Below are 19,750 nucleotides of genomic sequence, written 5' to 3'. Positions count from 1 at the left end.
GGCGACCGCGGAGGCGGCGGGCAGGGCGCGTGCGCACTGCAGGGGCGCCAGATTTGGCGGGAGGGGGAGTGTCCAAAGCTCTTTGTTTGATGGCATCTGTTTACAGAGTTACACTTTAATATCAACCTGTTTCCTCCTCCTCCTTCTCCTCCTCCTCCGTGACCTCCTTCTCCTCCCCTTTCTCCTGAGAAACTTCGCCCCGGCCGTGCGGAGCGCCGCTACGCAGCCGGGGAAGGAAGCAGGCAAGGCGGAGGGCAGCGGGAGGCGGCAACCGGTGCGGTCCCCGGGGCTCTTCGCGGAGCCCCGGCCCGCCTCGCCATGGCCCGAAGACCCCGGCACAGGTAACGGGGAGCCTGGGTGAGCGGCCTCGGGCAAGGGCGCGCGGAGATCCAGGCACCTGGGAGCAGGTGGGAATTCCATCCCAGATCGTTTGCGGGGCTGTCAGTCGGTACCTTGGTGGCAGAAGCCACTCTGGAAGTGGATGAATGGAAAACTCTCTGAGGAGTGCCCCGGTTCAGTGGGAAGCACCTCCAGAGGCTCATTTCCCCCCGCAAGTTGCATGGGGATAGGTTTCTCTTTCGGGAAGGGAAGAAAACCCGGCACGTTTTCAGCCAAGGACAGAACGGTTCCATCAGACCTGGGGAGCCCACCAGGTGTTTGGCTTGTTGCCCCAGTGTCGGCGAGGGAATCGCAGTCTAATTGCTGAATGCATTGAGATGTTTTTGCACTTGGATTTGAAGAGCATATAGCAAATATAGGAAAAGGCCGGATTGTTTAGTGGCTGCAGGTAGTTCATTTACATTTCATTCATTCATTATGGAGGCAAGAAAGGTGTCAGCTGACAGGCTGCTGCAAAGATTTTAGGCGGATAAAATGGGTTTGCTGATTGTTTCAAACCCGGTTTTTGAAGATGCGAGTACTTGTTCTGGGAGAGGCTTTTATTTCTACTGCAAGCATTGCACGCGCCCGCGTCGCACATGTCACCGCACTCGTAGGGGAGATGGGTGCACTCCTTTTTCATTTCGGCCCCACGTTTGGACGAGAGATCAGAAACAGAAGGGAGCGCTCGTCGGAACTGTCAGTTGCTGGTAGCTTAGGTCCTGCCGACCTCGGGATTTCCCGAGGACACACGGGGCTCCCAGCGAGCAACGGATGCGGGGGGTTGACTCGGTGGCGGTCGTCACTGGGCGAAAAGTGCTGGAGGTCAGCGGCACCCAAGGCAGCTGCAGCGTCCCCGGGGCTACGTCGCCGCGGCTCTTCTGACCGAGGAGAGGTCCTGGCGCCCGGTGCACACGTGGACGCAGCTGAGGTCGCCGCTGCTCCCGGCAGTCCGCTCCAGTTGCCTCAGGTATCCCGCCTTTGGCAAGGCCACCAGACGGCCCTAGTGAAACACACACACACACACACACACACACACACACACACACACCTATCCGCCCGCCTTTCTACCGGTGGTTTGATTTTTGCTAAACTTAATCTGGTTTTTTGGAACGAACAGGTACTGGCCCTGCAGGGCGCGGGCTCTGGGAAGTTGCAAAGAGCGTGGGCGTGGGGCCCTGCAGCGCACCCTCGGGCTGGGCCAGGCGGGGAGCGGCAAACCTCTGGGCGTCGGAACAAGAGGGGGGTGAATTGGGGAGACCTTGGATCTTGGCTCCCAGTGCCTGGCCCCAGGCCTGCTGCGCCGGTCCAAGTGCCACCCCTTAAGACGTTTTGCCTTTCGCTTTTGGGACCTAAACCGACAGCAACCGGGTCACCTGTTGAAAGCTGAAACTGGCACCGGGAGGAGGGAGCTGGGAAAGGGTGCTCGGAGGAGGCGCGGCCCAGGTTCGGAGCCTAAAGGTTTTGTCTGCACGGGGCGTGGCCGCGCAGGTTCCCTGCGGCTTCCAGGTAGTCCGGGGGGGGGGGGGTGTGAAGGTGGCGAGTAGGGGCGGGAGCCTTGAACTTGGCTCAGGGGGAAGAGAAACCCGGCTGCGGGCTCAGAGCCGTTTCTTGCAGGGCGAGCGTCAACTCGGCAGGCATTACTAACCAGGTCAGCGAAATGAGTCTGAACCCCTTTTCTAGAATCAAGTAGCGGCCACAGACACTTCCTCCCGTTCCCCTCCCTCTTCCCAACCCCCAGCAACTCTTTTTCGTTTCTTTGCACGGTTTGTTTCCTTGATAGAATGTAATATTCATAGTTGTACTCTTGTAACCACACAGGCTCTCGCAGGTGGAGGAGCCTAGAGCATCTAGCCTGAAATCAGCCTTTGAAAGTCCTTTGACTGTTGGGTCTGAGATCTTGTCAGAGCAGATAAAGGAAAAGTTATTTCTGCTCCTTTGTCGAAATTAATCATGCTACTGAGGCAACCAGGTCATTTTAGGGCAAGGAAATCGCATGCAAAGCTCGAAGGCGAGCCCCTTGCCAAGGCTGGACTCGCCCTACTGCCTCGAATAGCCCTTCAGGAGCTGCAAGAGTCACGTGCCACGTTTCACCCCCAAGACTTTGGCTTTGCACATCGGTTCAGGGCTTGCTTTGTAAGAGGCACGGAAGACAGTGGAGACATGCGCTCTGGAAAGTACCTTATAAAATAGAATCCACGCCCTAATGTATAAGACAGGATTCACGAGAGGGAGAGAGATTTGTCTAAATCAAACAACTAGGTTCAAACAGGACTGGGACTGGTAGAGCTTTGCTTCCAGAATCCCTAGTCCTGTGAGCCCAATTCTCCCTCACCTAACTCTCGACTGCCCCCTGTGGGCGACTGAGTCTTTTGCTTGTTTTTAGTTTAAACTTTGAGCAGAGGAAAACCCAATTATTTGCTTGGAAAATATCCCCAGTTCTGAGAGCTATATCTCCAGATCTCGGCAAACCTAAAAGGCGAATCTAATGAGAGTTAAGTATATGGCTCCATTTGCAGATCCCGTTGGCGTTCTTGGTATCCCTGGTGCTTCGCAGAAGGCTGCTTCATTTGGAAGGCTTTCCCAGCAGTTCCATAGCAAAAGGGAACCTGAAGATGCTGACTTTACAGTTTGGGGCATATAATTTTCGTTCTTTCCTTTTGGCTCTATAGCACTGTGTTGTATATGAAGCGGAAGTTTTTAATTATTATTGCTCAGAAATTATTTACTGTCTCTTGTTTACTGTAGGAAACAAAGCTGTTCTTGGTTCAAAAGGTTGATACTAAGTGGAAAAAAATGATTGCACATCAAGAATACAGTTTAGTGGGATTTTTTTGGGGGGGTGATGTTATTTTAAGATCACATCCTGCCACCATGCAACCTGAACCATCAGCTTGTTGCCCAAAATAATAGTTTTAAACGACGAGAATCATTATTCAGGGGTTTGGTAGCATTTCTGCTTAACTGGTAGGGGGGCTGGAAATACACATGTAGTGAGTTAGCTCGGGAAGACAAAACCTATTATGAATGTAAGTTTGCTTTTTAAAAGTAATTTTCATATGATATTGTTTTATATCATTTTATTGGACTGACTTTGATGGGTTTTTTTTTGGTTTTACAATGGTGAATTTCAGTGAAGTTGTTAAGTGTGTCATTTTCATATCTTAAGTTTTATGGAGAATGATAACCATGATTAGAAGGCTAATTATTCTGTGTATGACTGATAAGTTTGGAGTTACTTCGGCAGGCATCAGAATCCACAATGTTACTCAACTCAGTAAAGGAAAAGCTGTTTTGAAAACAGTATTTTTTTTTTTAACCTGTAGATCTCGTCTGGGGGGAACCCCTTGGTTTTTAATTAGTTACATTGTAAGATATTTTAGACATCATTCAGTCAGAGACAGAGAAAACAAGAGTAAGTAGGATTCTGACTAGTCATGTGCTTAGTTATGTGCTTAGTTACTCTGGGAACAGTTTTGTAAACACAGCCACGAGTTGGGTCGACCAGACCTTGAGTTTTGAATGATTTATGTTAATCAGAAAACAGACTGATGACTGTATCCTTTCCCAGGTTTTGAAACCATTCCTGCTTAATTTTTTTATAGTATTATGTACTATTAAGGGCTGATCACAATTATGCTTTTGAATGTATTCTGTCTTGATTTTTTTTAGTCTTATTTAATGGAATACCACCTCTATTAGGACATAATTGATTGGTTTGTTGTGTTCAAAAACTATTTAAATGATTTGACATATGCCAGAGAGTTTGAGTATGCACTTGTAGAAAGGACATGGGCTCTTGTTCCTTTTATTGTCCTTAGCATTGAGCTTCACGCTTAGGCGTCCATTGGTTGGGTGGCTGCCAGATGTGTAACTTGTTGCTGGTCTAACAGTAACAGCAGGTTCAAACATGCAGAGCGATGGAAAGAGCCAGGGCTTCTGGTGTCTCTGTGGATACCAGCAACAGCAGAACCAGTTTACAAACACTACAGCAACAGAATGCCGACAACAAGCTCATTGCGCAAGTGTGCCGGGTTTTGTCTTGGTGGACTTTGGAAAGCTTTTGTGTGAGTTTCATAATCCAGTAGTAGCCTAGATCCTATGCTTTCAGCCCATGTCTGTCCCTTCTTATTTCTGCAGCATATACAGTAGCGATGAGGACGATGAAGACATTGAGATGTATGACCATGACTATGATGGGCTGCTTCCCAAATCTGGAAAGCGTCACTTGGGGAAAACTAGGTGGACCAGGGAAGAGGTAACTAGTCATTTTTGTCAAGACATACAAAAAGAAATGAAGAGTGTGTAGTTGGTGAAAACTGAAATTGTAGCTAAGTTACATGTTCTCATCTGAAGACTCTTGGTGTGTTTACCCTGCCATGCCGGACAGAAGGTTCCCCTACCCTCACCTCTGCCAATATGTTCCTTCTGCTATCTCTTTCCAAATCATTTGTTGTTCTTTGAGTGTTCCCAGCTTTCCCCTTTATGCTTTGCCTGTCGATTTCTCATTCTGGAGCCCCACCACTTTTTATGCCTTTTCGTTATATCTTAACAAATCGTCTGTCCTGTGAAACCATTACAGGCTGCTGTCTTAAAGGTTGGTTGTATCCTCTCTGTACCCATGCCACTGAGTGCCTTCTTGACCTCACTGATGTTTCTACGTGTATGTCTTTCCCAACATGCTGCAAATCTCTCAAGGGCTGGGATTAAAGTGTCTTTTTATCTTTATCAAAATCACTTGCTAAAATGTAGGATAGTAACAAATGTTCCCTGGAAGAAAATTAATGCATTGCTTTTTTTCTAAACTGAAATAGTCATAGAATTCATCGTGCCATAATATATTCTACCAATATTCTTTACATATGATGCTTCAGAGACCTATGTGTGTGAAAGGTTATTCTAAAGACATCCAGTAATGGGAGAAGATATTCCCACTTCGTTCTAGAACAAAATCATTAACATACAAACAAAGGTTTCTTCTTGACTGAACTATGGAATTCATTGTGTTCTAAACCTGGGAGCTCCTGAGAGCAGGTGGACAAGACTCCCAGGGGGGCATCTTGGAAATGCATGTTCCACCTGTCACAAGGCTGTCCCCTCGGGATATCAAAGTTTTGTTGTTAACCTTGGTTTCCCGTTCCTGTCTGTCCTGGTCATTATGTGTGAATGGCATCTTTGCAGGACCCTATGAAAGCTGTTTGTAAAGGCACGTGTGACCTACTTGAGTGGTGGCCAGTGTATGGGCTGATAGAGCTGACTGCCTGAGAACGTTTAGGGTCTTCATTCATAAACTCTGACCATATTGAAACGAAACCTTAGTGGCCTTACTGAAGTAAATACACCTCTGAATGAAACATGTAAAATATCTTCGGCTTCTGTACGAAAAAGATTGACCTGGGGGAAATCATCTCCCCATAGTCTCATCTCTTGCCCCGGTTGAATGGCAACTCAGTTTAACACTGGATTTCCCTTTCCCCCATTCAGTCAAAGTGTCAACAGTTACCATCTACTAAACACCAGCACATGCCAGGGTTCACTATTTTGCATAATGGTATTGTGTAATCTCCAGATAACCCTGTTGGTACTACCATTCCTATTTTATAGATGACAATAGGAATCTGTTTATATAATTATTCATCTGCTTTGTCAAAGTAAAAGCTTTAGTGTGCTTGTAAATGAATCTATGTTCAGACCAGCACAGTACATTAATATGGGCTTTATTGGGATGCTTTTGGAAGCTATTTTCCGCATTGGATCATGAAGTTGGTTCCTTTGTCCATTATAACTTGAACAAAGCTATTCAGTAGACAACTGATATCCTAGCATTGCCTTTAAATGCCCTAGGATGAAAAGTTGAAGAAGCTGGTGGAGCAGAACGGAACAGATGACTGGAAAGTGATTGCCAATTACCTGCCGGTAAGTTGGCTCTTGTTTCTCTTTGTGACAGAAAAACCTCGTCTGGATTTAAAGAAAAATTCTTGGAGAATTTATTAAGATACTATGCATTTGTTCATGTAGATGTAAAGGGGACAGATCCAGCCACAATTTTTATTACTGACTACACAACACATAATTGAGGTTTCTTAATATACTATCCAGAGATTTTGATTTTATTTCCAAACATTGCTTCTTGTTTTCGTTTTAATTTATCCTGATAATGTAAGTTAACATTCTGATGGATTGTTACAAGATAGAATTTTAAACTTGGCATTTTCTCCAAATTAATTTCTACATTTCCCATTTTTTGTCAAACCCACATTGTTTGGTATATGGACTTAAAATTCTAGAGTGCCTTTGGAGTAAAACCCTCCCATCTAAATACTGAATTGGGAGCCTAGGATTCCTTTACAATCCTTCTCATCCTTTTAGTTCCTATGTTCTGGCCACAGGGTGGCCGCCCTGCCCTCTCTAGCACAATCACTTCCTACCTTTTCACGTGTCCATCAGTTCCAAGCGCTATCGGCTGATAGAGCTTCCTAAACTAGAGCCATTCCTAACTAGCAGTGTGCTGGCCTAGAGTGTCTGGGTTCCTGAGTTTTTGATCTCCTGCACCACATAAACAAACAACAATTAAACAAAGCCCCACCAGTGGTGACGTAGATTCTCACAAAGTAAACGAACTGTCTTGACCTGACACCCAAAGGCTCTCCTATCTGCTCTCAACTTATGGTCCACTGTTGTCTCTCCCCCCCCCCCTGTTTCCTACTTCCTCCCCACAAGCAGGTTTGGTTGTGTTCATTTCTGCTTTTTCTCCTCTGGGCTTTTCTTCCTGGTGATTTTACCCCCTAGAATGTTCTTTTTTTTTTTTTTTTCCTGTTAAAAGTTCTGAGCATCATCCAGAGTCCACGTCAGGAGCTCCTGGATGTCTCTGAAGGAAGCAGCGTCTCATTTTAAGGGGACCGTCTCTCCTTAATCCCAACAGCACTTTGCTTGGGTCTCCTCTTGCAGATAAATCAGTTTCAGCCTTCTGTGATAATCAATTCTGTGCTTATCTTTTCCTTCTTCTAAGATGGGAAGCTCTTAGAAAGTGAGACCCTTTTATTGTTTTCATTCCTCCTAAACACAAGTGCTTATGGTCCTGAACTAGGCATCTCTCGGTTTGAATGGGAAACCCTTTAGTTCTTTTGGATTTTCATTGAAACCAGGCAGTATGGACTCTCTAGCCCATCTTAAGCCACGGAGTTACAGACCACAGGCTTGGGTTAAGGTTAAATTGGCATATTTGTGTGTCATAAGACGTTCCTTTTATTCATGTGACGCAGCTATTCCCTTCACTAGTCACAGACTCCAATCCTAGATGCAACTTGAATATAATTTTAAGTCTGTAAGCAGTGTGGGACAGGTGGGCTCTCCATACATGCCTTTTAATGTTCTTGAAAGTTTGCACTCTGTGTTGTTCAGACACAATTCATACTGAACAAAGTCTTCATGGGCTCATCACATTTTATCTTGGCCGTGGTGCTTGCTTTGTCTAGAACCGGACGGATGTGCAGTGCCAACACCGATGGCAGAAGGTGCTTAACCCCGAACTCATCAAGGGTCCCTGGACCAAGGAAGAAGATCAGAGAGTAAGTTCTGTTTCCATTAGATGTGTGAACTGTAGTTAAGATTATTTCTAAAACATGTTTCTCACCCCAAGGAAACAATTTGTTGTACAAGCAGAAAGTAAAGGGCTCGCTCCCATATATGTTCAGTGGATGAAAACAGGTTTATTTTTTCTTAAGTTCTCTAAAGATCTTGTAACGGTGAAGCTTGATGACACCGACTCATTCTGTAACATTAAAACACAGATTATTTTTGTCTTTCTCTGAAGGTAATAGAGCTCGTCCAGAAATATGGCCCGAAACGTTGGTCTGTTATTGCCAAGCACTTAAAAGGGAGAATCGGAAAACAGTGTAGGGAGAGGTGGCATAACCACCTGAATCCAGAAGTTAAGAAAACCTCCTGGACAGAAGAGGAAGACAGAATTATTTACCAGGCACACAAGAGACTGGGGAACAGATGGGCAGAAATCGCAAAGCTGCTGCCTGGACGGTAATAATTGGTCAATACATTGATCGGGAAGAGCAAGAGGAGGGTCATTGAACATTCTAAGTGTGTCAATGTATTACAGTCTATCAGTGAGCAGCATGTTGTTAGATAGACCAGAATCATTGGGTTTTGGAGGTGGAAAAGAGATCTTATTTTGTGGAGCACAGTTATTGTCACCTCAGTGGTGACATACATAAAAGGCCTTGGGCCAAGCCTTTTCCCCTCAACCTTCACTTCTTCATTTGCAAAATTACTAATAATCTATTTCATGAGCTAATGTTAGGATCAAGGAAAATGAATGTCAAAGCATTTTGTAAACTGAAGAACTCTACCTCCGTAGAAGGAAACCAAAGACACATAGATTGGTTTGGTCCCAGCCAGTTGAGTGACTGGCAATCATTTTGGTCATTCCTCTGCTGTAGTAATATCCATTTCTTACACCTCATTGTACCATTTGCTTACTCTTTTTTCCAGTGACTAAAAAAGGCTGTGTATGTAGAATTATCATGCCTATTTCCAATTTCTAACCAGTTTCAGTGTAATGTCTTCTTTTTACTGGACGAGGCAGGAAAAGGGTGCTTTATGAAGGATAATTGTGAAAGTTCACCTTTGACCCATTGTCTGTCTATATTTAAATAGGTATATAATTGATTTTATCTATTTTTGAGAAATACTTTTGCTATACATTTTAAAATAAAAGAACATTAAAAATATTTTTATTCATGAGCTTCTTAACCCCGAAGTGGAGAAAGGATCTTTTCAGAGATGGCTTATTTAGTATTTCCCAGTGTTGCGCCAAAGCATCTCCTCCCTTGTGGCTTGAGAGCTTCAAGAAGTCATGGATCTGGTCAAAGGAGATCTTTCCTCCCATGTGGCCTCAGGATATGCTGTTGACTTTTCTAAAAACTTAAGGGGCACCCGAACTTCCTCTTTTTAACACTCATTTCCCCACCCCCATGGAAATAGTATAAGGTAGTCTTTAATGTTTTTTTCTTTCTTTCTTTCTTTTTTTTTGAGCTGAGAATTTTTTCCTGAGGGTGGAAAGAATTTATAGTAAATGCTTTGTAGTTTGAAACTATACTAGGCAGTCAAGTGTGGTAGGCAGCACTTGCTTGTAATCCCAGCAGCTCAGGAGGTAGAGGCCCAAAGATCAGGAATTCAAGGCCAGCCCAGACTACTACCCTGCCTCAGGAACAACCCCCTCCCCCACCCCCCAAAGACAGAAAATGTGCTGGAGCTAGCCTCTTTCTTGTGGGATCCTCTTGAGGCTGGTAGAGAAAGTCCTTACGGCATTATCCAGTCTCTTCTTTGTCTAGTTATAGGAATAATGGGAGGGCCCGGGTGGTGGTGGCGCATGCCTTTAATTCCAGCACTCAGGGAGGCAGAGGCAGGCAGATCCCTGTGAGTTCAAGGCCAGCCTGGTTTACAGAGCTAGTTCTAGGACAGGCTCCAAAGACACAGAAACTCCTATCTTGAAAAACAAACAAACAAAAGACTAATAGAGTGGTTTTCAAAGGTAATAGAGAAGTTTTCACTCAAACATTGTACACAGAGTTATGAGAGGTACAGAGGGGGCACTGAGGTTTTGCTGTTACTGTCCCCAGGCTTGGCTAAGTCCCTGCTGTGGTGTCTTGACCCTGCTAAGCCACACTCTAAGGATTTATAACAGCTGGGACTTTAAGTTGTATTAAAGTCCAGTAGCACATGAATGGGCAGAACCTAGGGAAGGATTATTATATCAAATATCACCTTTATAAAGGAGTCAAAATGCCAAAAAAGAAAACAGAATTTGCAGAAAACTCAATACATTCCAGATTGCAGTAGTAAGAGAAATCTATGGATTGTCAACTAGGCAGCAGGGGAAAGATCAAGACAATTAAAAAGAGAAAATAGCAGTTATTGGAACCATAGAGATGATTTTTTTTTAAGAAACAGTTTTCTGTCAATTAACTGCGATCTGAAATAGAATTGTTGTCGTTTGTCTGGGACGCCTTTCCACACAGGACTGACAACGCCATCAAGAATCACTGGAATTCCACCATGCGGCGCAAGGTGGAACAGGAAGGCTACCTGCAGGAGCCTTCGAAAGCCAGCCAGCCCCCGGTGGCCACTGGCTTCCAGAAGAACAATCACCTGATGGGTTTTGCTCAGGCCCCACCTTCGTCTCAGCTCTCCCCAACTGGCCAGCCGTCAGTTAACAGTGATTATCCCTACTACCACATCTCTGAGGCACAGAATGTAAGTCCTTCCTGAGAACCTAGTGGGAGGAGAAAGATGGTTATGTCTGTTACAGTTCATATGTATGAACTGTAAGAGCCTGGTCACAGGCGGCCCTCAGCTAGACTCTAGCTGAGGGTACACTTGAGTCTGGCTTCTGTTTCTGGAGACTAGAACGGAAATAGTTTGTCCTCTGCATAGACGTAGCGCTAAATAGAGTCTAAGCAGTCTGATTCTCACTCCCTGCTCCAGGTCTGATTTAAAGTTAGCTTTTGGATGTAAATGTCCTTAAAATGTTGCTAAGTCTTAACACTGGGTGAATGCAGATAGATTTATAGTCCAATATTTTGCTTTTTTCCAAAATGAAAAATTAGAAGGCTAAAGAGGAGACTATCAAGAAATGCTCATCGTAGAACCAACGATAAAATGACAGAACTTGCCCGCTGGGTGGTGGCGCACACCTTTAATCCCAGAACCGGGGAGGCAGAGGCTACAGGATCTCTGAGTTCGAGGCCATCCTGGTGTCCTGATCTACGGAGTGAGTTTCCAGGACAGCTAGGCCTACACAGAGCAGAGAAACCCTGCCTCAAAAAAAAAAAAAAAAAAAAAAGACAAAGCTTACCCAAGAATTACAAAGATCATATGCAAATATTATGTAAAACATATTCATGAATAGTTTTTACTTGGCTGTATCAGTTTCTTAGATTTGACTACAGAATTTCCAGAAAGGTCTCTGGTGAATGAATTATCATAAAAGCTTCTGTGCTTTTTATTAAAGCTAAACATTACTCTAAGAAAAATATCCCTGGTGACCAACAGCTAGTGGTAGCGACATCTCCCAAAACTTCTTTCACGTCTGCATGAATCCTTTTCTCCATTGTTCCTTTTTCTGATTAAAGAATGCCTTCTGTTGGGGTAGAAAAACCCTTTGGGCTTCTTTCTCTGCGTTTCTTGAACTATTTAGCCACTTTTAAATACCTGACTAAATTTCAAGTTAGGAAAGTTTTGTTTTGGTTGTTGATCGTTCTGTGAATTTTACCAGCAAAGTACTTTTTCCCTTCGGTCTCAGAAGGAATGCGTTCCGGTGACGCAGTCAGAAGTCTGAATGACTTAGCCTTTGTTGTGCTTCTTGGTCTAGGTGTCCAGTCACGTTCCATATCCTGTAGCATTGCATGTAAATATCGTCAATGTCCCTCAACCAGCTGCTGCAGCCATACAGGTGAGATGATCAGAGGGGCAAACCCATTAGCTGAACAAGGCACCGCTTTTAAAGACACTTTATTTCTGCCACATAAGCACGCATGTTACAATCCCTAATAGAAAGAAAAGCTAGCAGTTTTGAGGACCTACTTTGGGACAGGCGTTTACCACTGGTGGCTTCTGGAATTTTCGGATGCATCTGTGAGCATGCGCACTGGCCTCTGCTTGCCCCTCGTTGCCATAAGTCCCATATTACTTAGCACGAGCAGTGGTGAACTTCGTGGGGGTGGTTCCACCCGGAAGCTCTCGGCTGTGTTCGGTGCCTCCCTCAGACCTTGTCTTTGTTTGCTTCACTTGCCACTCCAGAGACACTATAACGATGAAGACCCCGAGAAAGAAAAGCGGATAAAGGAATTAGAGCTGCTCCTGATGTCCACCGAGAATGAGCTGAAAGGACAGCAAACATTACCGGTAAGAGCATCACCGTGTGCCGGGCAACCTTGTCTCTGCACTCTTCTCTCTTGGGTTTCTCCCCTTCTAAACATTGTATCAGCCAAAATCTGTGGATCTGTGAAAAATGCTCAAACGCCAGAAATTACTGCTAATAAATCTATTAGTCTCAGAATGTGCATTAACTAAATCAGAAGTAGCCTAGCTGTTTGTTTTATAACAGGACCACAGTAACCACTTGGTACTATCAGCTTCCCCTGTTTCCTTCAAAAGGACGTCCATCAATTTAGAGACTAGGAAAGATAGAATGATTGAAACATCTGCCTTTTAGCAAAGCTTTATAGACTTGTAGTGCCCATTTGTTTGAGTCTTTTTCTTTTATTGTTATTTTCTTAGCCTGTATTTACACATGTTATAATCTCAAATTCAATTTGATGCGTATTTTGTCTATGCATGCCTAAAAAGGGGTACATAGGTCACTTCTTTAAATGTTTGCTGCTAACTTTGGCTTGCATGTATGAAAGCTGTGTGGCCCATTTCTATTAGTAGTGATAGTGCACATTTCTGTATACACACACATGTTCCCATAGGTGTGTACACATGTGCATGCGGATGTATGTGCACACATATGTCCAGGCCAGAGGTTGATATCAAATGTCTTCATTGATCTCTAGATTAAAAGTTTTATTATAATTGTGTATGTGCACACATGCTCACATGCACTTTTGGAGGTAAGAGGACAGTTTTCCAGAATCAATTCTTTCTTTCTATTGTGGGCTCTGGGGATCAAATTCTTTTATCTGCCTAGCCATCTTGCTCTTCATCCACCTTATATTTTGAGACAGGGTCTCATGAAACCTGGAGCTTGCCCATTTGCCTAGGCTTACTGGCCAAGGAGCTCGTGGTTCTGCTTGTCCCTGCCCCTCCAGCATTTGGGTTACAGAATCGAACTGCTGTGGATGCTTGGGGATCAAACTCAGGGTCTCACGCTTGCACGGCAATCACCTTTCAGAATGAGACATCTCCCCAGTACCCTTACCCCTTCCCTTTTTTGTACTGATGATCAAACCTAGGGCCTCACATCTAGATAGCACTCTGACCCTGAAGTACAGCCCGAGCCTTCCCGCGGGCCTTTTCTGAAACCTTGATTGGTCAGCAAACTGGAAAAGCAGATTGTACTTTGGAACATATGTAGTTTACCCAAGAAGTGAGCATGAGAGAAGTGGTACCCGGTCGGGATTCTTCAGGTGGAATGTCTTTTTTGTTGTTTTTGTTAAATCATAAAATAACATGAGCGCGGTAGTTCAAACACTTTTGAACTTTTGTCAACATTTTGCAATTTCTCCCCTTGCGCGGTCACAAGGGAACTTCTGTTAACTTGATCCACTTCCTAACCGCGTACACTCTGCAGCCCCACCTTGCATCAGACCACCTGTAACCTTAAAAAAAAAAAAAAAAAAAGCAACAGGCTCTGTGCAGATAAAAGTAGCAACTCCAACCATAGAATCCTTTCAATGGCTTAGAATGCAAATGGGACCACTGACCAGTCACAGCAAAGATGGGCAGTTTGCAAATTAGACTCAAATGGCTTTCTAAAACACTCTAAGACTTCTGTGTTTTCTAGCAGTCCTGAGGTTTTGCATTTGACTAAAATCGTGGCCAGTGAAGCAATCCTGTAGGTATAAATTAGGGAGCTATTGCAAAGCCGTCAAAAAGGAAACATCTTGACAACTGTCTGGCAGGCCCGAGTTTGAATGAGGCAACAACTTTTTATCTTGCCCCCAACAGCACTCGATGCCTTGAGCAATATCATTGCTAAGTTTCTTCTTCACTTCTTCTCCCATCCTTATTTCTACACACCCCTTCCTCCCTCAGACACAGACCCACACTTGCAGCTATCCCGGGTGGCACAGCACCTCCATTGTGGACCAGACCAGACCCCATGGAGACAGTGCACCTGTTTCCTGTTTGGGAGAACACCGCTCCACTCCTTCCCTGCCTGCAGATCCTGGCTCTCTACCTGAGGAAAGCGCCTCGCCAGCCAGGTGCATGATCGTCCACCAGGGCACCATTCTGGATAATGTTAAGAACCTCTTAGAATTTGCAGAAACACTCCAGTTTATAGATTCTGTAAGTAGAAGTGCTAAGGCACGTCGTTTCTGGAAGAGGAATTGAGTACTGATAATGAATCATTGCCATTTTCTGTAGCAGATATGTTCCGGCCTACCTCCTTGCAAAGGGAAAGGACTTCAGGTCTGGCGAGTCCATTTCTCTCAGCAGTCTGATTTCATGTGCTTCCCACACCAAAGACGACTTTCCATATTTTGCCTGCCGCATGTGAATTTTCTTAAAGAATAATTTGACTTACCAGGAAGGGCTCAGGATAAGAACTGTGTCTGAGCTGTGTTAAAACAGAATTTCTTGTATTTTGCTTACTTCTTGTGATACTCTAGAAATTTTTCCTTGCTGTTTTTGTTTTTTTCTCCTTTGTTGTGTTTGTTTTTTTGTTTGTTTTGTTTTGTTTTTGATTTTCGAGACAGGGTTTCTCCGTAGCTTTTTGGTTCCTGTCCTGGAACTAGCTCTTGTAGACCAGGCTGGCCTCGAACTCACAGAGATCCGCCTGCCTCTGCCTCCCGAGTGCTGGGATTAAAGGCGTGCGCCACCACCGCCCGTCTTTGTTTTTGTTTTGACAGCACATTTGGGCTTAAATTTCCTTGGAGCTTAAGACAAACTTTCAGTTTGAGGGTGGGACATAGCTTTCTCTCCAGAATACTGAACATCGATTAGCAACTTCATTGGTTCACTGAAATAAACCATCTTCAGTGAAACAAATTTAAGTTCCTCAAACTCTCACTTTCTTTTCTTGGTCTCCTAGTTGATTAAAAAGCAGCCATTATTACCATAATGTGTCGTCTAGAAAGGTTTTCTGCTTGCTTTAAATGCATACAAAAGAGAGTGCCTGAGCTCCCCACAGTAGATGGGCAAGGCTACCCACATACCCCTATGACCCCTGAGCTAGAAGTCCAGCAGACAGACCCAGGGTTTTCTCGCAGGCCACATTCCTCGCTAGCTGGCTCGCTCGCTCGCTCCGTGCGGTGTTTCGGGTGATGGTGGCGCTCGTCACGCGCACACACCTTGTCTCAAAGCTCTGTGCCTCCCACATTGTTTCAGGACTCTTCATGGTGTGATCTCAGCAGTTTTGCATTCTCTGAAGAAGAAGCAGCTTTTTCACGTAGCCAGCCGCACACAGGCAAAGCCTTCCAGCTTCAGCAAAGAGAGGGCCATGGGACTAGACCTACAGGAGAGCCTGGCCTGAGGGCGAATAGCCCGGTGCTGAGCCCGGAGGCTTCCCCTGGCCCAGCCAAAGCCTTACCTCCTGCGAGGCACAGCATGGTTCCACTGGTCATCCTTCGAAAAAAGCGGGGCCAGGCCAGCCCCTTAGCCGCGGGAGACTCGAGCACCTTCCTATTTGCTGACCTCAGCAGCAGCTCAACTCCCAAGCGTTCCCCTGTCAGAGGCTTACCCTTCTCTCCCTCGCAGGTAGACCACAACTTCTGCACAGCTGTTACTAATTTTCAGCCGACACCTGAGCCTTAATAATTAGAGACTAATCTCCTGAACAAAATGACTAACGACCGCTGTCCTGGCCGATTTAACTCTGTCTCGGATCTAGCTGGGGTGGTTGCAGATGGCCTCCCGAGCGTGGGCTGGCGGCAGGCTGGCCGATGGCTTTGTCGCCGCGCTCTCTCTCTTGCTCCTGGTGGTTTGGAAGACAGATAGCTGCATGAGATGCACTTTCATTTCCTTCTCCAGAAAGGAGCATTTCCGTGCCCTCCTCTTCTCCCATGTCAGCCCTCCCTCTTCAAATTCTAACGTGTTTTCTGCCTCTTTGCTCATTTATTACTAAGTGATTTACTCACCCTCGGGGAGGAGGGAACCAAATTATGGTTACATAACATTTGAATTACAGCTAGAGAACGGAATCATTAGAACCTATCTGTCAGCGGAAGTGTTGTGGGAGACAATGACAACAGATGCTTATGCAAAAATAATTTAACGTTTTCAGCATCGGTTCTTTTAAAATTTGCCAGGGCATTTTTACCAGGGTACTGTTTGCCAAAGAATATTCTTATTTTCATATAGTGCTCTTAAGGCATGAGCATTACAATGCTTTGAGGAGCCATGTGTTCCCAAATTATAATTAAGAGACATTTGTGTCTTTAAAACACCCCCCCCCCCAGTTACATCGTTGAAGGTTTTGCATTTCGTTTTATTTTACTTCATTTTATTTTCTTGTGGTTCTGCGACTCGAACCCGGGGCTTCTTGCATGCTAGCGAAGTGCCCTACCACTGAGCTACACATCCTCCTAACCGTAATTTAAAAAGAACTTTAAGGATAGACCAATGGTCTTCCCATCCCCCCAAATATAGATTTAGTTGTTTTTTTTCTTCCCCCGATATTTTCCTAAACTGTGCTCTGTGAAATTAGTTCCGAAAGACCTAAAATATCTCTCAGGGGGTGGGGGGAGATCTAGATAGGTAGAAAAGTTTGGGACACTGACTCCGGGTTTCAGAAGGCTTCTTTACTAGAGAACCCCCTCAGACTTTGTTTTTGTTTGGATTTTTTTTTTTTTTTTTTTAGCTTTTCAAATTGCATACAGAGTCTTTCAGGCTGCCCTGGCTTGCCTTACACTCCTGTGCTCCAGAAACCTTCCTGCCTCTGAATAACTGTGACTACAGGAAGTAGCCAATGTGTCTGGCTTCCCTTGAGTTTTAAGTGTGCTGGTGTGTAGCTGGTCTTCCCAGGAGTTAAGATCCCTTACATTTCCCAAACCTATTTTGCTTTAGGATTCGGAGAGAGATAGCTTCTTACTCAGTGATTTTTCCACTTAATGCAAACTTTACATAATATTACTCTGGGTTACTAGATCATTGAATTGAGAAAACCAAATATGAAAGAGGAGTAAGATAATGATCTTTTTAAGGTTAATCAAGAGCACGTTCCTCTCACTTTCATGGCAAGTGTCGTTTATGGAGGAGATTTGCCTTTGAATTTTGCAAGGCTTTAGCTTTGACCCTAGATTTTGTTTCTTATAAATAACATGCCAAATTTTGGTCCTCAGTGGAAGGAAGTCAATATCCCCATCAACGCTATATGGTTGTTAGTGTTGTCAGTATTTGGGCTCATGAGTCCCTGGAGTATGCTATCCTTTTTTACTATGTGGGTTTGCCTTCAAATTGGGATGAGCACAGACTCATTATTTAATCTAAGTTAGTTTTTTTCTCTCTTTCTTCTGTATTTAGTTCTTGAACACTTCCAGCAACCACGAAAACTCAGGCTTAGATGTGCCTACTTTAACCTCTACCCCTCTCAGCGGTCACAAGCTTACCACACCATGTCATAGAGACCAGACTGTGAAAACCCAGAAGGAAAATTCCATGTAAGTCCTTGGCTCCCTAAGAAAAATGTTTATATTATTTATTTTAATGAAGACAGTCCCAGAAGTATGACCCCCTTGTATATATGTAATTAATTCACTGTGTGTATTCTGTGCCTTCCCACAATGACTATATCCTCAGCATGTTACAATTAACCAGGTAGGAAGAAGGAAACGAGCAAATTACTTTTTTTAGTGCAGTCTAAGTGCACACAACGGTAGTTTTCATACACTTCTCGGAACCAATTTTTCTCCCCATTGTTTTTTGATGTTCTTTAAAAAAAGATTAAAGCATTCAGAATAGAATTGAGAATGGTTCATAGTTTATATTTTTTAATTTTACTTTTTATTTTTTTATAAGATATATGCATTAGGATCTCTTTAGATACTCACAGGAAAGAATGTATGTATGTATGTGTATATGAATGGATGGGTGGATGGATAGATGGATTTATATGTGTGTGTATGTATGTATGTATGCATGAATATTTCAAAAGCCCAGGGTGATTAAGTAATTGAAAAGAAATACATTCTTTGAAAGAAATGCATTCTTATTACTTCCAAGTAAAAGCAAAGTTTTAGACATTAACATGTTTTCTAGTTTTGGCCCACTTGAGGGAGTAGATAAGACTGATTTGTAAGTGATACCAGATATTCCCAGCACTTTCAGTCCAGGACTATTACCTGTGTCGTCGGGACCATTCTCAAAAGATGGGAACTGTTTTAGAGCTCTTCGTCTTAGGACAAAGTATTTTGAAATATTTGGAGATCTGCAATATAACAATAGATATCCACTATCTCTTAATGGCTATAACGAAAAACTGTGGTTATGCACTGAGGGGGGTATAAACAATGTGTGTCTTTTTCATTGACCTTTTGATGGTTCTCTTTCTCAGCTTTAGAACGCCAGCTATCAAAAGGTCAATCCTTGAAAGCTCTCCGAGAACCCCCACACCATTCAAACATGCCCTGGCCGCTCAAGAAATCAAATATGGTCCCCTGAAGATGCTAGTAAGTTCGAGAAAGGTCCTTAGATTTAGTGCGCTTACATGTGTAGACAGTAAGGGTCCTCTGATCCAGAAATGTCCACTCTTCCCTTAGCCTCAGACACCCTCCCACTTAGCCGAAGACCTACAGGATGTGATCAAGCAGGAATCCGACGAATCTGGAATTGTTGCTGAGTTTCAAGAGAATGGACTCCCACTACTGAAGAAAATCAAACAGGAGGTGAGCCCCCCTAGCCCCCCTGCACTCTGAACTGCGTGGCATCCGTGCTAGGTGACGGTGACACTTTCCTCACAAGACTGTCATGCAAAAATAGTTGAAAGGCACTGGTGTACTGTGGACTCCCATCTTCCATTTGAAAATTCAGTTACATCAACTTCTTTAGACAGAAAAGATGCTAGAGAGGGTACAGGGAGGAAGGGGCAGCAGGTTTATACTCCACTTTCAGAAATTACTGATATAGTGGTAATGAGGTCACCGATCCAAATCATGGCCAAATTAATTAAAGCAAGATTTTTTTATTCATGCATATGGACTGACCCTCTCTATCACAGGGCTCAAGAAGTCAGCTTTGAACATGGGGAAAATAAGGGTTTTTATAGCTCGGGGGTAGGGGCTTACAGAAGCAGAACATAAAACATAACATATTAAGCATACACATGACACATTGGTTATAACAACCTCCTGAAACCAAGACATATTTGCAAGGTGACGGTCATAACAACTTTTTGAAACAAAGGCATGGTTGTTTTTTCCTGAAACATACAATACAGAACCATTTGTACTTAAGGTCATAGGTGGGGCATAGCCCAGTCCTTGAGAAACAGAGATTTAATCATAACAGAAGTGAACCTAGTTTATCTTTACTGTAAGACAGCTTTCAGGCCCAAGATGGAGGCGAGGCTGGTTTATCAATAAGGGGGATGGATAGGTGGACAAAGAGACAGGCAGGCAGGCAGAGACAGACAGACAGACAGGAGGTAGAAATGACAGATTCATTTCTGTCGTACCAAGAAATAGTTTATTCTAGG

General features: G+C 44.1%; 1 protein-coding gene across 2 annotated transcripts in view; it reads left to right on the top strand.

Annotated features, from left to right (window-relative positions):
- The first annotated feature begins 202 nt into the window (after positions 1-202).
- Myb (MYB proto-oncogene, transcription factor) overlaps positions 203-19,750 on the top strand; it is a 36,507-nt gene continuing 16,959 nt past the window's right edge. Inside the window, exons 1-13 of one of the 2 annotated variants that reach the window (XM_057761921.1) lie at positions 203-341; positions 4,519-4,636; positions 6,223-6,294; positions 7,854-7,946; positions 8,192-8,412; positions 10,413-10,647; positions 11,765-11,845; positions 12,193-12,297; positions 14,152-14,406; positions 15,448-15,816; positions 17,581-17,717; positions 18,611-18,725; positions 18,816-18,941. In XM_057761921.1, the coding sequence (XP_057617904.1) occupies positions 319-341; positions 4,519-4,636; positions 6,223-6,294; positions 7,854-7,946; positions 8,192-8,412; positions 10,413-10,647; positions 11,765-11,845; positions 12,193-12,297; positions 14,152-14,406; positions 15,448-15,816; positions 17,581-17,717; positions 18,611-18,725; positions 18,816-18,941 (1,950 nt within the window). In that variant the 5' untranslated portion in view covers positions 203-318. The remainder of the gene's footprint in view (positions 342-4,518; positions 4,637-6,222; positions 6,295-7,853; positions 7,947-8,191; positions 8,413-10,412; positions 10,648-11,764; positions 11,846-12,192; positions 12,298-14,151; positions 14,407-15,447; positions 15,817-17,580; positions 17,718-18,610; positions 18,726-18,815; positions 18,942-19,750) is intronic. The other variant, XM_057761920.1, reaches the window with a different exon arrangement.

Source organism: Chionomys nivalis, chromosome 2 (assembly GCF_950005125.1).
Source record: "Chionomys nivalis chromosome 2, mChiNiv1.1, whole genome shotgun sequence".
NCBI classification, from domain to species: Eukaryota; Metazoa; Chordata; class Mammalia; order Rodentia; family Cricetidae; genus Chionomys; species Chionomys nivalis.
This window is presented reverse-complemented; position numbering and strand designations above follow the sequence as displayed.